At 46.6% G+C, this 15,371-nt stretch overlaps 2 protein-coding genes across 2 annotated transcripts; both read right to left on the bottom strand.

The window, feature by feature from the left end:
• Positions 1-1,169: 1,169 nt before the first annotated feature.
• Positions 1,170-3,134, bottom strand: J7T54_004003 (uncharacterized protein; the record flags this gene model as incomplete). The annotated part of the gene is made up of 4 exons (XM_051506517.1): positions 1,170-1,285; positions 1,446-1,539; positions 1,590-3,069; positions 3,130-3,134. 4 exons carry the CDS (start codon positions 3,132-3,134, stop codon positions 1,170-1,172), a joined length of 1,695 nt encoding a protein of 564 aa, XP_051362087.1.
• A 5,807-nt stretch (positions 3,135-8,941) lies between these two features.
• Positions 8,942-11,299, bottom strand: J7T54_004002 (Bifunctional purine biosynthetic protein-like protein; the record flags this gene model as incomplete). Its single annotated transcript, XM_051506516.1, has 1 exon — positions 8,942-11,299. The coding sequence occupies one exon, from the start codon at positions 11,297-11,299 to the stop codon at positions 8,942-8,944; it is 2,358 nt and encodes a 785-aa protein (XP_051362086.1).
• Positions 11,300-15,371: the final 4,072 nt, after the last annotated feature.

The raw sequence follows: 15,371 nt of genomic DNA, 5'->3' as shown, positions 1-15,371 counted from the left end.
TCCATCGGTACCGGATCCTTTCCCTAAAAGGGTGCTCTGTGACGACGAGGCCCCTGATCTTAAAACATGCGCTCGCCCAACTGCACAGCCGCCTTTCGGCGCAACATATCAGGCCCTACAACAGCTCGAGCTCGCCGCGGCTTCTTTTCCCTGAATGGATCGTCTCCTGATGCTTCAGTGCAATCCCTCACGGCATTACGGGTCGTACCTTATCCTTCGGCCCTTCTGTACGCAATCATCGTCGATGTTGACTCGTACAAAAATTTTGTACCGTATTGTTCGCACTCTCAAATCACGCGCTGGTCCAAAGCCGATCCAACAACGGGTCAGCGATGGCCTACCCAGGCAGATCTTCATGTGGGCTGGGGGGGCTTCAATGAGTGCTTCACGTCGCAGCTGCGTTGCGTACCCGGGGTGTCAGTCGAAGCTATGAGCGGCGGCGACGGTCAAAGCAATGCTAGCGCAGTGTTTCAAAGTCTCCTGACCAGATGGAGCGTTAAACCTCTAGGAGAACAGAAGACTCAGGTAGACCTTATGATCAAGTATCACTTCACAAGCCCTCTGTACGCTGCAGTCAGTGCAGCAATGTCGGACAAGGTAGCTGGCATGATGATCGAGGCTTTCGAAAAGGAAGCCCACAGCAAGCTTGGGAGACCAACATGATGACGAGATTGTTTTACCATTCTCTATACTTGGTACGCCAACTATCATGGCTTCAAAGGCCGCGCAAAGCAAATTATAGATACGATCAAAACCCAGCTCGATCCTAGCTAAGATCAGATTTCATTGTTCAGCTGACGACCACGTTGTGACAGCGAATGAGCCAGAACATGTGACGAGTGACTTGGAGGCTTGGAAACACCATACCCATGCATGCGGCGCACGTCCTTGAAGGCAGTATTTTCGAGCCTCATCAATGCAAAACAAAGTCGGATGGTCATATTGCAGTCGATGGTGAGAGACCAGAGAAAAAGGGGGTATCATTAATGTGCCAGTTGGTTGTCTTGCAACGGGTCGCTGCTTATTTCTTGCTGCTCCTAGCCTAAGGCATCAGTAACATGACAGTCAAACAAGCGTCGAGGAGGCTCACTTTTTTTTGGGCTTACTCCCCGTGAAGAACTTGAGTATGGGGTCGTCTTTCTTGTGTTTTCGGGACTTCGGGGCAGCGTTCACAACATCAACGCCGCGTGGAGGGCCGGGACGAGGGCGTGCCCAGTCCGGATGTCGAGGAACATCAGCCACAGGAACTTCCCCCCGGGCTCGGCGAGGAGGTCCTGGTACCCCCCTGGGCGGGGGGGGCATAGGGCCGCCATGCCCCCCCATGGCTCCTGGTATTCGTGGTCCTGGTCCAACAGGTGGTGACTTGTCCAAGGGCCACATGGTCATGCTGATACTCCAATCCGGCTCCACTACCTTCTCCCAGACTGAAGGCAGAATGATTTCACCATTGGGGCCGGTCAAATCATAATGCCCTTCTTGGACGTGGGGGCCCAGCAGATCAACCTGTAAGAAAGCTTGCTTGATGAGCTCTTCCATGCCCTGTGCTAGGTTAGCATACACTGAAGTACCGTTGACCTGATTGTACATACCGCCCAAGTCTGGCAAAGATGAAACGGAAAACTGAATTTGCGGCCGACAGCGTCCTTGAAGCGAATGGGCGCTTTGTCCGCCTTTTGTTTAGCGGAATTTTCCGCCTTTTGTCTCGCCTCCTCTTGCCATTTCATCTTGAGCTCCTCTTGCTCCTTTTTGGCAGCTGCTTCGGCCTCGGCCTTGGCGATCGCATCCGCCTTTTCTTGCTCTACCTTGGCCGCAGCATCAGCTTCAGCTTTACGCTTGGCATCTTCCTCAATCTTCTTAATACGCTCTGCCTCTTCAGCCATCTTCTTCTCAGCAGCCGCCCTCGCTTCGGCCTCGGCCTTGATGGCCGCTTCAACCCGAATGCGGGCAGCCTCTTCAGCTCTCTTGCGGTCCTCATCCTCTTTCCGCCTTCGTTCTTCAGCCGCTTTCTGGTCTGCCTCAAATTTCATTCGGGCATTCTCTTCCGCGCGCTTCATATCGTCCGCGCGCTGTTTGGCAGCCTCTTCTTGAGCTTTCCTCTCCGCTTCAATCCTCTCCCGGGCCGCTCGCTCAGCCTCAGCTCGAGCCTTGGCTACTTCCGCCGCCGCCCGTTCGTTGTATAATCTGGCCTCTTCCATTCGTTGCTTGAATGCTTCCTCAGCTTCTTTCTTGATGCGAGCTTCGTCTTCCTTCCTTTTTTCAGCTGCCTTGGCCTCTTCTTGCATGGCCTTGATGGCTGCAAGCTCGTCTGCCATGCGCTTTTTCTCGATGTCCTCCTTTGGGACAGGCGTTACCTCTCTACCCGGGTGCTCTGTAGCCGCAGGCACGGGAGCCATCTGATACTGCTGCATATGCTGTGGCATTGAATATTGGCGGGGGTCTCCATAGAAGCCAGGGGCACCGTATTGCATCATCGCATACGGGGCTTGGCTGTCGTAGAAACTGGCACCGTTGGGACCATGCGCAGCAAAGGGGTTATTGCCATACTGCTGGCCGAAAGGTACCATGCCACCCATACCCTGATACGGAGCGACTGGCCCTCCATGGCCCCTCTGTCCTGAAGCATACTCTGCATGGCTATGCGGGTCGCCGTTTCCATTGCCATAGTACGCGTTCTGCCGCCTTGCCCGCGGCCCCTGGTGGTACGGCCTTTGAGGGTAGTGCTCGCCCATGCCGAAATCAGCCGATCCCTGGTCGCCCTGTGGCGGTGCGTATGGAGCGTGTGTCGCTCCCGGGGAGCCGCCGCCTCGCCACAGAGGGACGACGTGTTGATTTTGGCGTTGATGTTGACTGTGAGATCGGTAGGGACCTCGAGGTTGGTATAGATGAGAAGTCGGGCCGTTACTCGCAGACGCGGAGTCCGAGGGGTCAACCTCGTCGTCGTCGTCGTCGTAATAGTCCTCCTCGTCCTGCGAATCAAATGTATCTTCGCGACCGTCTGAGTAGGTTGATTGAGAGCCGCCAGGTTGTGCGTGCGCACTTTGGATGGTCCTTTCCGGCCTCTGTGTCAGTCTGTATGCTAGGTTAGTCTCCGAACTCGCGAAAGGCAGTATCAGGAATCGTGAATCTTACGGCATAGCAGACAAATATTTCGCCAGTAGTTCGGCGGCGACGAAAAGGGTGGTGAGGTAAGGTGCGTGGCTTGGTACTTATGCGCCGTCACGGTCAAGGACTCACGGTGTGGCCAGGGCGGGGTCAGGATGTCTGTCAGGTAACTCAGGTTACCCGAGGGCGCCACTTGACAAGCTTCAACCAGCCCGCCTGCTGCTGGCTCCTACTATGTGGCGTCGTAAACAGCCCCTCAGCGACCTGTCCCACCATGTGATTCGTGGGCTGTGAACGTACAGCAGCCTGGTGAGGCGAATCTGCAGGAAGGCTTCGGTACTAGCCGTCCGTGGAACCCTGCGACAAGAGGTGTGAAAGTGCGATACGCAGAATCTCAAAGCCAGAATCGCCACGAGGATGCTGGCGATCCGATTCGCGGAGAAAGCGTTGACGCTGTTGCTGGTCTGGTGAAGCAAGGAGTAGCACCTAGTACGTGTGATACCGTTAGTGTTTTCAGTGGTACGGCGTTACGATGCCTGGGGAGGACGAGCAACTGGAAGCTGCGGTTGGTTCAGAGTGGTAAGTAAGTACCTGAGTAAGGTAAGGTAGGTAAGTTAAGTAAGTCTGAGATTGGGCATGGGTTGGAAACTTCCGTGTCGTGGTTGCAAGGCGATTCCCGCAGGCGGAGGATCTGTAGATGTCAGCAAACTCTCAAAGCCCTCTTTCAAGCCTGATAATTGTACGTAGTAAGGCACCAGTGCCTGTACAGCAAATTACCTGGTATCCATAAGGTACACAAGAGACTGGAATCAGCGGCTGACCCCGGTCGCATGCAGTATGGCTAGGTACCTGCAATGGCGGATCTGTCCAAGAATTCCTAGCAACATGAAAGTAAAGTATCAACGTTACGATGCGAGGCTGGGAATAGCGGCATTGGCAGTGCAAGTCGACACAAATTCGCCGGCGCCAGGCGTCGAAATTTCTTGGGCTAAATCAAAGTACAGCAAACAGTGTTGTTTTAATAGGACCCTTGTCACAAACAATCGGTAATGTTCTACAAGTACATGGACTCATTGTATCGGCTCTGGCGATCGATGCCTGGCTATGATTAGGCTGTAAGTACTTCGTATGGGTCGGAGGTTTCCCTTAGTTGAGGGAGCTGGGCTTTCTCTCTACAACAACAAATGTCAACCGGGTTGAGCTGTCTCACGTTAGGTATCGATGTCGAGCTGCCCTCCGCAAGAAATGGGCCCTACATGATACATCCATGAATAGTTTAAACCCACAGCCCAACAAGTGCCCAACGTCTACTCCGTAGAGCGGCTCATATCACCAATGAAAGACCGTAGACGTGCCTGTGGCTGTGGGGCTTGCGTGACTCTATCACGACACACAATCGACAGCTGGACACTTTTATCAAGTTATTAGAATTTAGCAGGAAGACTGGGCATCTGAATGGTGGTTGGGTGCTAATTTCATCGCGGTGCATGCACAACTTTCCATCGACTGGAGAAGCTACACATGCCTGCCATACCAGCCATGCGGTAACGCAATTCGATTTACTTTCGCCGGTCCCTGCGCTACTAATACGCAGGTATGGCTCGATGCTTTTCTCATGCGCTCAGCAGCCAAGAGCCGTTCTGCCATGTGGCAAATCGATTGATCAGCTTTGGAACTTGACGGTTCTCGCTACGATCAAAACAAGAATGTTGGCCAGATTCAACGCTGGGCACCCCTGTCTCTGCATTCGTGAAGCCGAAGGTTCCGCAGTCGCTGTGCTTCACTTGCAGTGGCTGCTGCCTACAGGCTCAGAACGGGAAGCGCAGTTGATAAGTTCAGCCGGCCGGCAATAATAATAGGCACCATGTCTGACAACGCGCAGTCTCCATGTCACTCAAGCAAAAAACTTTGCCATGTCTCACTTGGTTGTATTTCCCACGATCACACATGGCTCCTGAAAATGGTGACAAACTTGAATGACATCCTTCTCATAACCCATAGAGGTGACCCGAATTTTGTCTAAGTTACATCATGGAAACATCAAGCGGCTTGTGAAGAAATTGCACCTCTGCATGATGAGTGGTGAGCACTGTGCCGCCGGCGTCTTTATCTTCGGTCCTTTGGAAGACGTAGGCTCTCATGGTTAATGAATGTTCACTCATGTAGCTGCCAGGCTTGTACCTATTGCGGCTCGACGATCGAGTTGATTGTTTGAGCCGGGAGTAAACTAGTACAAGATCAAGGAATTTAGGTAAAGCGAAGATACTACCATCAAGCCTCAGGCTTAGAACATGCAATGGGGTGCCTCCCCCCTTTTCTGGTCTCCTCAGTCCATTTGATGATATCCTCATCACATTCACTGTCTACAACGTACCAGTTGTTAGGCTTGAGCTTCCACAATTTACTTATCGGCGATTGCGGCTAACTGTACTTCCAGCCCTTCTGAAAATCACCGCAAGTGATGATAAGTCCAAAAGCAGCCTTGACTTTCGCGCTGGCTATACTACTGATGAACTGATTTGAAATGCTTCATAAGTGCCATAGGTTTTGCCCAGTTGCCACTTGTCCACCGCATTGAACGTGTGATTCTTTGTGCTTCCGTAACGTCGTGGATCGCCTCCGGAGAGCTCAGTCCACGATACGCAGTAGGCCATGACGAGGGTAGCGGCGCACTTCTTCAGATCAATGTGAGCCAAGCAAAAAGCAAATGCGCGACTTGCATTGGCAGCCATTGTTCGCAAACCACAACGACGGGCTTTGTTGTAAGCTCCCAACGGTTTATGCTTGTTGCATAGGCGCGTTACCGTTGATGGGGTTGCGTCGTGAGTGCTTCAGAAGCCGTCGCCCAGTGACTCATACAAGGATATGCAAGAAAAGAAGACCTTGATAAACTGAGTGATCGATTGAAAACAGCTGCTGCACTATAAGAAGTATCGTCTTGCAAGGCCCGGCGAGCATTGATTTTCCACTTGTCCGCGCTGAGATACGCTGAGGGCAATGTGAAAGCTGCAGGTCGCAGCTTCGCTCTCACATTGGGACGGCAGCGCACGAGTCCAATTGTAGATGGGGCCCTCCAGGGGAGGGACGTATATATTCCTGGCTGGGCTGAAATTGGCCATATGGGACAGAGCTTCGTTGGTACGTCTGAAAACCTATCTTTCAAGCGTCTGCTCTGTCTTATTCAAAAGGTCTGCTGCGGCAGCAATTGAAGAACTGTCGTATCCTTGCCAAAGGGACTCCCCCGCCTTGCATCTCCTTACTATGTCAGCAAGCCTTTCCGTCGCCACTTCACTAAGCCTAGCAAGTGTCTCTTGATCAGGTGTAGTGAAGCTGTCTGGGTCGTTCTTCAATTTGCTCCGGATTTTATCCTCTTGGAGTTGGTCGGCGACAATTTTCAGGCCATAATACCCTCGGAGATAATGGTCACATAGCTCCACGCTGCGAGCGAAGCGTTTCAGCGCCTCTGCCCTGTATTTCAGTGGCGCATCGCTGTTCGAGGCGGCTGCCATCATGAAAACCTCGCCCAACCGGGCGTGCATCTTTGGGTTTGTACGTCAGCAGCGTCGTGGATTGGTAGACTACACTCACATTCCAGGCATTGGGTACCAAAACCAGCACTTCTTCGAGCGCGAAGATGGCTTGTGGGTAGTGACCTTGCGACAAATGAAGATCCGCGAGCTCCGACCACCCTTCTGCATCCGTAGGAGAGAAATCAAGAAGAGTGCCAAGAGCGGTGATGGCTTCTGAGTCCTTCCCCATGGATCTGAGCAATGCAACTCTGCGCTTCGCGATTGGCTAACTAAGTCAGCATATCGAACGTCGAAGCAAAGCTCTCTGTGAACCCACAATGTTAGCTGCATTCTCTCCCAAGATCTCCCGGTATTCTGTCAAGATGTGTTGCAACTGTTCGTCCCCCTTCGCCGTCGCCTCCTTGCCTAAGCCTGTCAGAGCCATGACACGCTCATTCTGCGAGCCGAATCGTGCTGTAATGCGATCTAAGCATTCGATCGCTGATTTGTCGTCGCCGCAACGCAGACATGACAAGAGCAAGTTCTCGTATGTGATCCACAAGTCAGCTGTGTCGGGTGCAGAGAGTAGTGATGCCCATGGCGAAGCAGATATCATTTTTGGTCCGTCCTTGAGAACTAGAGGCGCTTGTTGAGCAACGTGAAGAGCGTCCGGATGGCTCAAAAGCCCGCGATCTTGGGAGAGTGAGATCATGGTGATTTGCGACTGTAGATGTCTCCGTCCTCACACCTGAACGTAAACCAAGCTGCGAAGCCCCGCAAGGCTGCCCGGCCTGGCTCAGGGATACCTCAGGGTGGGTCGGATCTATGGAGCCGGCGGTCGAGATTATCCATCCCGTCCGCTAAACGCACAAACCAGATTAACTTTCCTTTCGCCAATTCCTCACACTCTCCCTTTCTCTCTCATTATTCGAAACCGAGACAACAACCGACTTCTCAATTACGACAGTCGATATTAAAACCCAAGTTCATGAGAACACTGAAATCAACTTGAGAATGGATCAACATCCCCAGGCTGGGAAAGTACATGCGTCAAATGACCAACGATGTCCACGGCAGCCAGAAGTCGACTTGTCACACCGTTCACACAACAGCTCTGATAACCTAAAGCGTTCGGATCCTTTCCAGTTTGGTAGTCGGTTCCTAGAGGCAGGAGATGATGTGTTCGAGTACAACGCCTGGGATCATGTCGAAACTGACGATGCATATAAGGCATACGCAGAGCAGCAATTAGCGTTGCAAAGACAATCTCCTGTCTCTGAATTTGACAAAAGTGAGTTTACCTTTTTCCCCCATACCACTGCATTCTTGCACAACCCAAACCCACTAAATACCTATGATGATGAAACACCTAATGCATAGTTCATCTGAAACCTGATGATAAACTATACCTTCAATTCTTTCGCTCCCATCTGAATGCAAATGTATTCTCTACTTGCGTATCTTCGTCATGTTCCTTGGTTAGTTGCTGACTTGGTCGCAGAAAGATTCAATGGAGATCCCGCAAAATGGTGGAATCTGTTCTACAAAAACAACACCGCCAACTTCTTCAAAGATCGAAAGTGGCTGAAGCAGGAGTTTCCCGTTTTAGATAAGTTGACCCAACGTGACGCGGGCCCATCACTTTTGCTCGAAATTGGGGCAGGAGCTGGTAATACTGCTTTCCCAGTGCTTGCCACCAACCAGAACCCGGGGCTCAAAATTCATGCTTGCGACTTCTCAAAGACAGCAGTCGATGTAATGCGCACTAGTGCGCAATACGATCCTGAGCACATGCAAGCTGATGTATGGGATGTTGCGAGCGATGATTTGCCGCCCAATCTCACAGAAGGGTCAGTAGATGTTGCGATTCTTATCTTCATATTCTCGGCTCTGTCGCCCGCTCAATGGACTGCTGCAGTGCACAATGTGCATCGTCTCCTAAAGCCCGGCGGCATAGTTTGTTTCCGCGACTATGGGCGTGGCGATCTTGCACAAGTCAGATTTCGCAAAGGCCGGTACATGGAGGAAAACTTCTACGTGCGTGGGGATGGGACACGGGTGTACTTCTTCGATCAGATGGAGTTAGCAACGATCTGGAAGGGTGACTGCGCCGAGACCTTGTTTAAAATCGAGGAGCTCGGTGAGGACCGGCGCTTAATTGTCAACCGTAGTGAAAAGAAAAAGATGTACCGATGTTGGTTACAGGGGCTTTTCAAGAAGGTATAAAAAGCAAGGCCCGCAAATGACAATTGCTATTCATCAATACGAAACAGTCACAGTCAAGTCCTCGCGAAATTCGTGGCTTTTTACGGTTTTTGATTAATATAGTATTAATCTGTCCACGAAGACAATTTGTCGACAACACAACCTTCTGACCCTTCGCGACGAATCAGCCGCCCAAGATGGAACACTTTCTCTCCTGACTTGCTCAACGATGCCGCAACGGCGTCAACTTCCGCAGCATCGAGGGCAACTACCATGCCAATGCCAGAGTTGAATGTGCGGACCATCTCCGACGGGGTCACGTTGCCAGCCTGCTTCAACCACTTGAACACGGGAGGCATGTCCCAACCAAAGTCGATCGAAGCCGCCAGATGAGAGGGCAGCATCCTTGGCACATTCTCAACTAAACCTCCCCCAGTTATATGTGCTAGGCCTTTGATGTGCTGCAGAATAGGAAGAAGAGCTTTGACATAGATGCGTGTGGGCGTAAGTAGTGATTCCCCAACAGTGGTTGCACTGTCCCAAGGCGCTGTAGACAAATAGTCCAGACCGGCAGCAGAGACAATCCGGCGCACAAGGGAATACCCATTCGAGTGAACGCCAGAAGATGCGAGTCCTATCAAAACATCCCCCTCTCTCATCTGATCCAATAGCGGAAGTTTGATATCGTGTGGCACCGTGCCTATGGCGCATCCGGCGGCATCGTACTCTCCGCCGGTGTACATGCCGGGCATTTCGGCCGTTTCGCCACCAACAAGAGCGCAGCCAGCTTGACGGCATCCTTCTGCTACGCCTTCGACAAAGGCAGAGGCAATGGCGAGGTCCAGTTTACTGCAGCCGTAGTAGTCGAGAAACATGAGAGGGGTGGCGCCTTGAACAACCAAATCGTTGACGTTCATTGCTACCAAATCGATGCCAACGGTGTCGTGCTTTCCCATTGCCAATGCAACTTTGAGCTTTGTACCAACACCATCGATAGCACCGACGATGATGGGAGCACCGGGGAATCCCGCTTTGGAAAGATCCACCTCGCCTCCAAAGCCGCCGATTTCAGCATCCGCGCCAGGGCGTGCCGTACTAGCAACAGCTTTCTTGATCTTATCAACAAAGTCATTGCCAGCCTGGATGTCAACACCAGCTTGCGCGTACGTCATCGAAGATCCTTGAGAGACGCGAAACGCGCGGTGGGCGATGTCTCTTCGATAAAACTTGCCTTCGAAGTCAATGACATTAGAGGACAGAGCGGTGTATGAGGCATCAACAGCCGCTCGCAGAGAGCTGCCCACAGTGTTCAATGCAATGACGCGACCACCAGCAGTTTTGAGCTGGCCATCTTCCAGATCCAGCTTCGTCCCAGCGTGGAAGATGGTGCTACCGTTGGGCGGTTCTCGCACAGTCATTAAACTACCCTGGGCGTAGGGCCCCGGGTAGCCGCCTGCAGCCAGCACAACGGTTGCGCTGAACTTGTCCACAACGTTGATCGCAATCGCCTCCAGTGAAGAATTCGTACATGCCAACATGATCTCTGCAAGGTCCGTGTCCACTGACAAAAGTGGAAGAACGGTCTGCGTTTCAGGATCACCGAAGCGCACGTTGTATTCGAGCACCTTGGGTCCGTCTGCGGTGATCATCAACCCAGTGAACAAGACACCCTTGAAAGCCTGCTTCTCCAGTCGCATGCCTCGAAACGTGGGAAGTAGAATTTCTCGATCGACGCGCTCAATCAAATCCTGAGATGAAATGTTCGTGGGCGCATAGCAGCCCATTCCGCCCGTGTTGGGACCCTCATCACCGTCGTAGATACGCTTGTGATCTTGTGCCATGGGTAAAGAGCGGAAAGTGTAGCCATCGCAAAATGTCAAAACACTAAGCTCGTCGCCGTGGAGAAGTTCTTCCACAACAACCTCGGACCCAGCGGCTCCAAAAGCCTTGTCAACCATGATCTCTTTAAGCGCAGCCTTCGCTTCAGCCTTGGTCGATGGTAATATTACGCCCTTGCCGGCGGCCAGCCCCGTCGCTTTGATAACCACATCATGGTCCACCTCGTCAATGTACCGAGCTGCTGCGTTGTAGTCGGAGAAGTTCTGATATGCGGCCGTGGGTATGTTGTATTTCCTCATGAAATCTTTCGAGTATGTTTTGCTTCCCTCTAGTCGAGCAGCCTCTTTCGTAGGTCCAAAGCAAGGGATGCCAGCGAGGCGAAAATATTGCTCAACCCCATCCACAAGGGGAGCCTCGGGTCCTGGTACAGCGAGATTGATGTCGTTGTCTCTCGCAAACTTGACAAGACCCTCAAAGTCGCTCGCAGAAACCGACGTAACATTGGTCGTCTTGGGGCACGTGGCTGTTCCCCCGTTTCCGGGGACAGCTAGGATCGAGGCGACACGTGAGGACTGGCTGAGCTTCCAAGCCAGGGCGTGTTCACGACCGCCATTGCCAATGAGCAGAATTCGGAGATCGGCCATCTTGTAGTCAACGCAATAGTAACACCATGCGGACTGTTACTTGTCGAGCCAGTGTAGGACGTAAAAAAAAAATTACCCCTCTTACTCCGAGATCGGCGAGAGAGGGGAAAGCCTTAAGGTAAGGTAAGTAAGTACGGAGGTCGGTACCAAAAGTTCTTGCTGGCCAAGACACTAGAAGCGGGAGCAGCTAACAGTTCTACATGAGGCTGACTGATCCCTCTATAACCAACATGCTACGACCCTAAGCTTTGCTCGAATGACGGCCTATGGTCACGCCACGATAGCGACATCCATGTTGAGTAGCAAGGGTCTGAACAACTAAGTGGTGGTCATAGCTGCTATCGAGTGCACTGTAGTAATGATATCCCTGCAAGCCATTGTAGTACCTCTCGTTGGTGGCCCCAATAGCGCTTCTCAAGCATCAGCAATAATTTTTGGTACCGACCTCCGTAGCCCCTTACAGTTAACTAAGATCTAATAATAAAGGCCTTAATAATTAAAGTAAAAGCTACTAACAAAATTATACCTAAAGTCTCTAGCTACAATAATCTATTTATATTATTATTATTATTATTATTATTATTATTATTATTATAATCTAAATTAAATTATAAATATATTTAAAACTGTAATTCACTATTTTTATAAGCACTATTAATTCGGATATATTATAGCGTTATATAGGTGAGATATAATCTATATTTAGTATAGAATTATCCCTTATATTATAAATAGTTAAAAATATAAAGAAACCCCGCGTTATATTACATATAAAAAGAAATACGAGACTTAGTTATAAGCATATTATATAATCGCTAAATAATATACCCGAGCCTTAGCTATATATAAAACAAGACTACTTAGTTCTAGAATCTTACTTAAATTATTTTTAATTTTAAAAAAAAAACTTAAAAGCTTAAAAAGACCGAAACTAAGGACTTAATTAACCTTATTATACCCCCGAAGAAATAGAAAATAGATCAACGTCCGCTAACTAAGACTATCTTAATTTATTCTAAGAGCTAACTTATATAACTTTACCTTAAAAGCTACTTTTATATGAAAGCTAATATAGAATTAGGTAAGAATTAAGCTAGAACTACCTTAGATAATAATATAATTATAAAAAAATTGTTATAATAAAACATAATATTCTTTATTAAAATATGAATAAATAAGGACCGAACTTAGGTACAATACTTAATAGCTAGGCTAGATATAACTTAATTATACTCTAAGAACTAAATATTAAAAAGAGTATAAAAGAGCTAAAGTAGCAGCCCTTAGTAAACTATTATAGGGTATAGGGAAGAGATATAAGACTTTAATGCTTGTTATCCGCTCTAGGATTAGTATAGAAAAGAGTTATATAAGGTATAGTACCTCCTTAAATAAGCTAGGAACTAAGGCCTCTAATTTATTATACTAAAGGGGGAACTAACCTAGGTTTTTAGAGGCTAGAGAGATAGGATAATTAATTATTATTAAGTTTCCACTTTTATATATATATATATATATTACGTTAGCTTTATATTATTCTTAGGATGAAATTGTATCCTATAATTAATTTAGGCCGGAGATAAATAATATACTAATTGATATACTAAGGTTAATAACTTAATAAAAGGTAAATTAAGAAAATTTTAATATTAAGAGGGCTAAAGCCGAGGTATAGGTTAGATTCCGGCCCGAGTATTAGCCGGAACTAATTAATATAATACTCCTTAATTATAATATATATAAGCTTATGACCGCGCTCTAAGAGATTACTAATTATAATATTAAAAAGAAATAAAAGTATCTTTAGATCAGTCCCGTAATATAACCGGGCTATAAATATAGCTATTAAGAATACTAAAAAGAAATCTTAATATTGTTATTAAACCCGGACTTAATATAAATAAAAAGAGCTCCAAGAAATATATAAAAACTAAGACTAAATTATAATAAAAATATAAAAAAAGTCCTAAAGAATAATATTATAGAACACCTTAAATAAATAAAATTCCCTCTAAAGATTTAAGAAATAAGCTAGGTTAAGGCCCCTAAGAGCGATAGTTTAGTAAGTAATTAAGTAATTAATAAAGGCTAAGCTCGAGGGGGTATAATATAAGCTAACTATACTCGCTTTAAATATAACTAGCTTTTTTAATAGAATTAAATTAATAATTAAAAAATCTATAATAAAATTAATTAAAAAAGTAGTTATTAAAATTAATAATAAGCTATAGAATCTAAAGATTTATATAAGTATCTTTTAAAATATATCTAACCCTTAAATTAATCGAAATATAATTCTTTTTTTACCTAAATAAAGTAAGATAAATTAGTTTATTAATAATTCGACCGTGAATTTATAATCTATACCTAAACTATAATTAATTTAATAAAGAATCGAAGCCTAAAGGATATATATAATATAATAAATGTAAAGGTAGGTAGCGGTAGCCTTAGGTACTAAGGGGCTAGATAACTCTAAAGTAATAATATAATATTCTCTTTCGAAATAAATATCGATAATATAGCGAAGAACTCGGGCTAAGATACTAAGAAATTATAACTTAATTTATTCCGCTATAACGAAGCTAGGCTAGCTTATAAGCGAAAATAAACTTCTATATTAAACTACCTTACGATCCGGGCCGGATCTATACTAAAATAACTTAAATAATAGTAATACTATAACTATATCTACGGCCACGGCCGCGACTAGGACTAGGACCGCGACCACGATTATTATTACGCTTACGCGGGCTTAGCTTATATCCGCCCTAGAAAAAGGCTAGAGCTTTCTTAATAAGCTTAGGCTTAGGCTTAGCTATAGAACGAATCTCTTTTACCTCATCCCCCTCCTCCTTAGTCTAGGGCGGAGTAAAACTAGACTTAGTTTTATAATACTTTATAAGAGTTTTAGGCTTAGGTTGGTTAGTTATAGTAAGGGTAGAGTACTTCCGGGCCGAACTAGCGCTATTATTAAAACTACGGGCGATAGCGCGGACCTTGATATAATTTTAGATAATATTAATAACTTTAGTAAGCTAAAAAAATCAAAATATAGCTAGGTTCTAGGCCGGATATAAAAGTTATAATAATACTAGGATTATAGTTATTAATTTTATTTATATTAGGATTATTATTAAACTAATAAATTATATAATAGCTAAGAGTTATATTAATAATAGCTAAGGTATTAATATACTATATATAGGGTAAATAAAGATATAATAAAGAACTAGGCTAGATAAATATAAGAAAATACCCGCTAATACGCTAAAATAATAATTAGAATATAACTTAGAGCTAACTAAAGATATATAAATATTAAAATAAAATTATTATAAAACTAGCTAAGATATATATAATATATAAAGTATAATAATAATAGTAATAATAAATTATACGCCCTTACGGGTGCCTCTTGCTAGCTAGCCAGGCTATCTAGGCTAAATAATCCTAAGGAAAAATTAAGTAAAAACCTTAGTATAGTCCTCCTCTATCTACTATAGTAAAATACGAAATAAAATACTAGCTTCTATAGTGCTAGTCCTATGCTAGGGCCGATTCTACCCGCGTATCTATCGTAATCCTAGGTATATACTATATTTTACCGGAATTTAACCGTTATAGTAGGGTTCCGGGAGGATCCGGCCCGGATTCTAGCTAAGTTAGCCCCTACTACGCGTAGACTTTATTTACCTACCCCCTACCCCTTTATTTCCCTATATCTCTTTTTCTTTCTTCTTTACGCTTATAATTAAACGTTTCCGCCCCGGATCCGTATCGCTATCGCCCTAGATCCTCTCGCCTTTCCTTATCTACCTAAAGAATCTATTAATTCTGCTTTATTCCTTCTCGATTCCGGCCCGGATCTTACTATATCTCGCCGCTACCCCCCTCGTAAGGACTAGGAGTCCTATAAGGTTAGTAACTATCGCCCTGGTAAGCGCTAGTATAGGACCTATATTAACGCTATTATCGTAGGTAGATACTTACGTAAGCTCGATACCACTACTCTCCGCCTCTACCTCTCGTATTATATATTTCCTAGCCGGTTCCGAGCTTTTCTCGCGCG

This window comes from Emericellopsis cladophorae (genome assembly GCF_022114955.1).
Source record: "Emericellopsis cladophorae strain MUM 19.33 chromosome Unknown NODE_23_length_310842_cov_116_589050, whole genome shotgun sequence".
NCBI lineage: Eukaryota > Fungi > Ascomycota > Sordariomycetes > Hypocreales > Bionectriaceae > Emericellopsis > Emericellopsis cladophorae.
The sequence above is the reverse complement of the archived record's forward strand: the minus strand, read 5'-3'. Positions and strand labels throughout refer to the sequence as shown.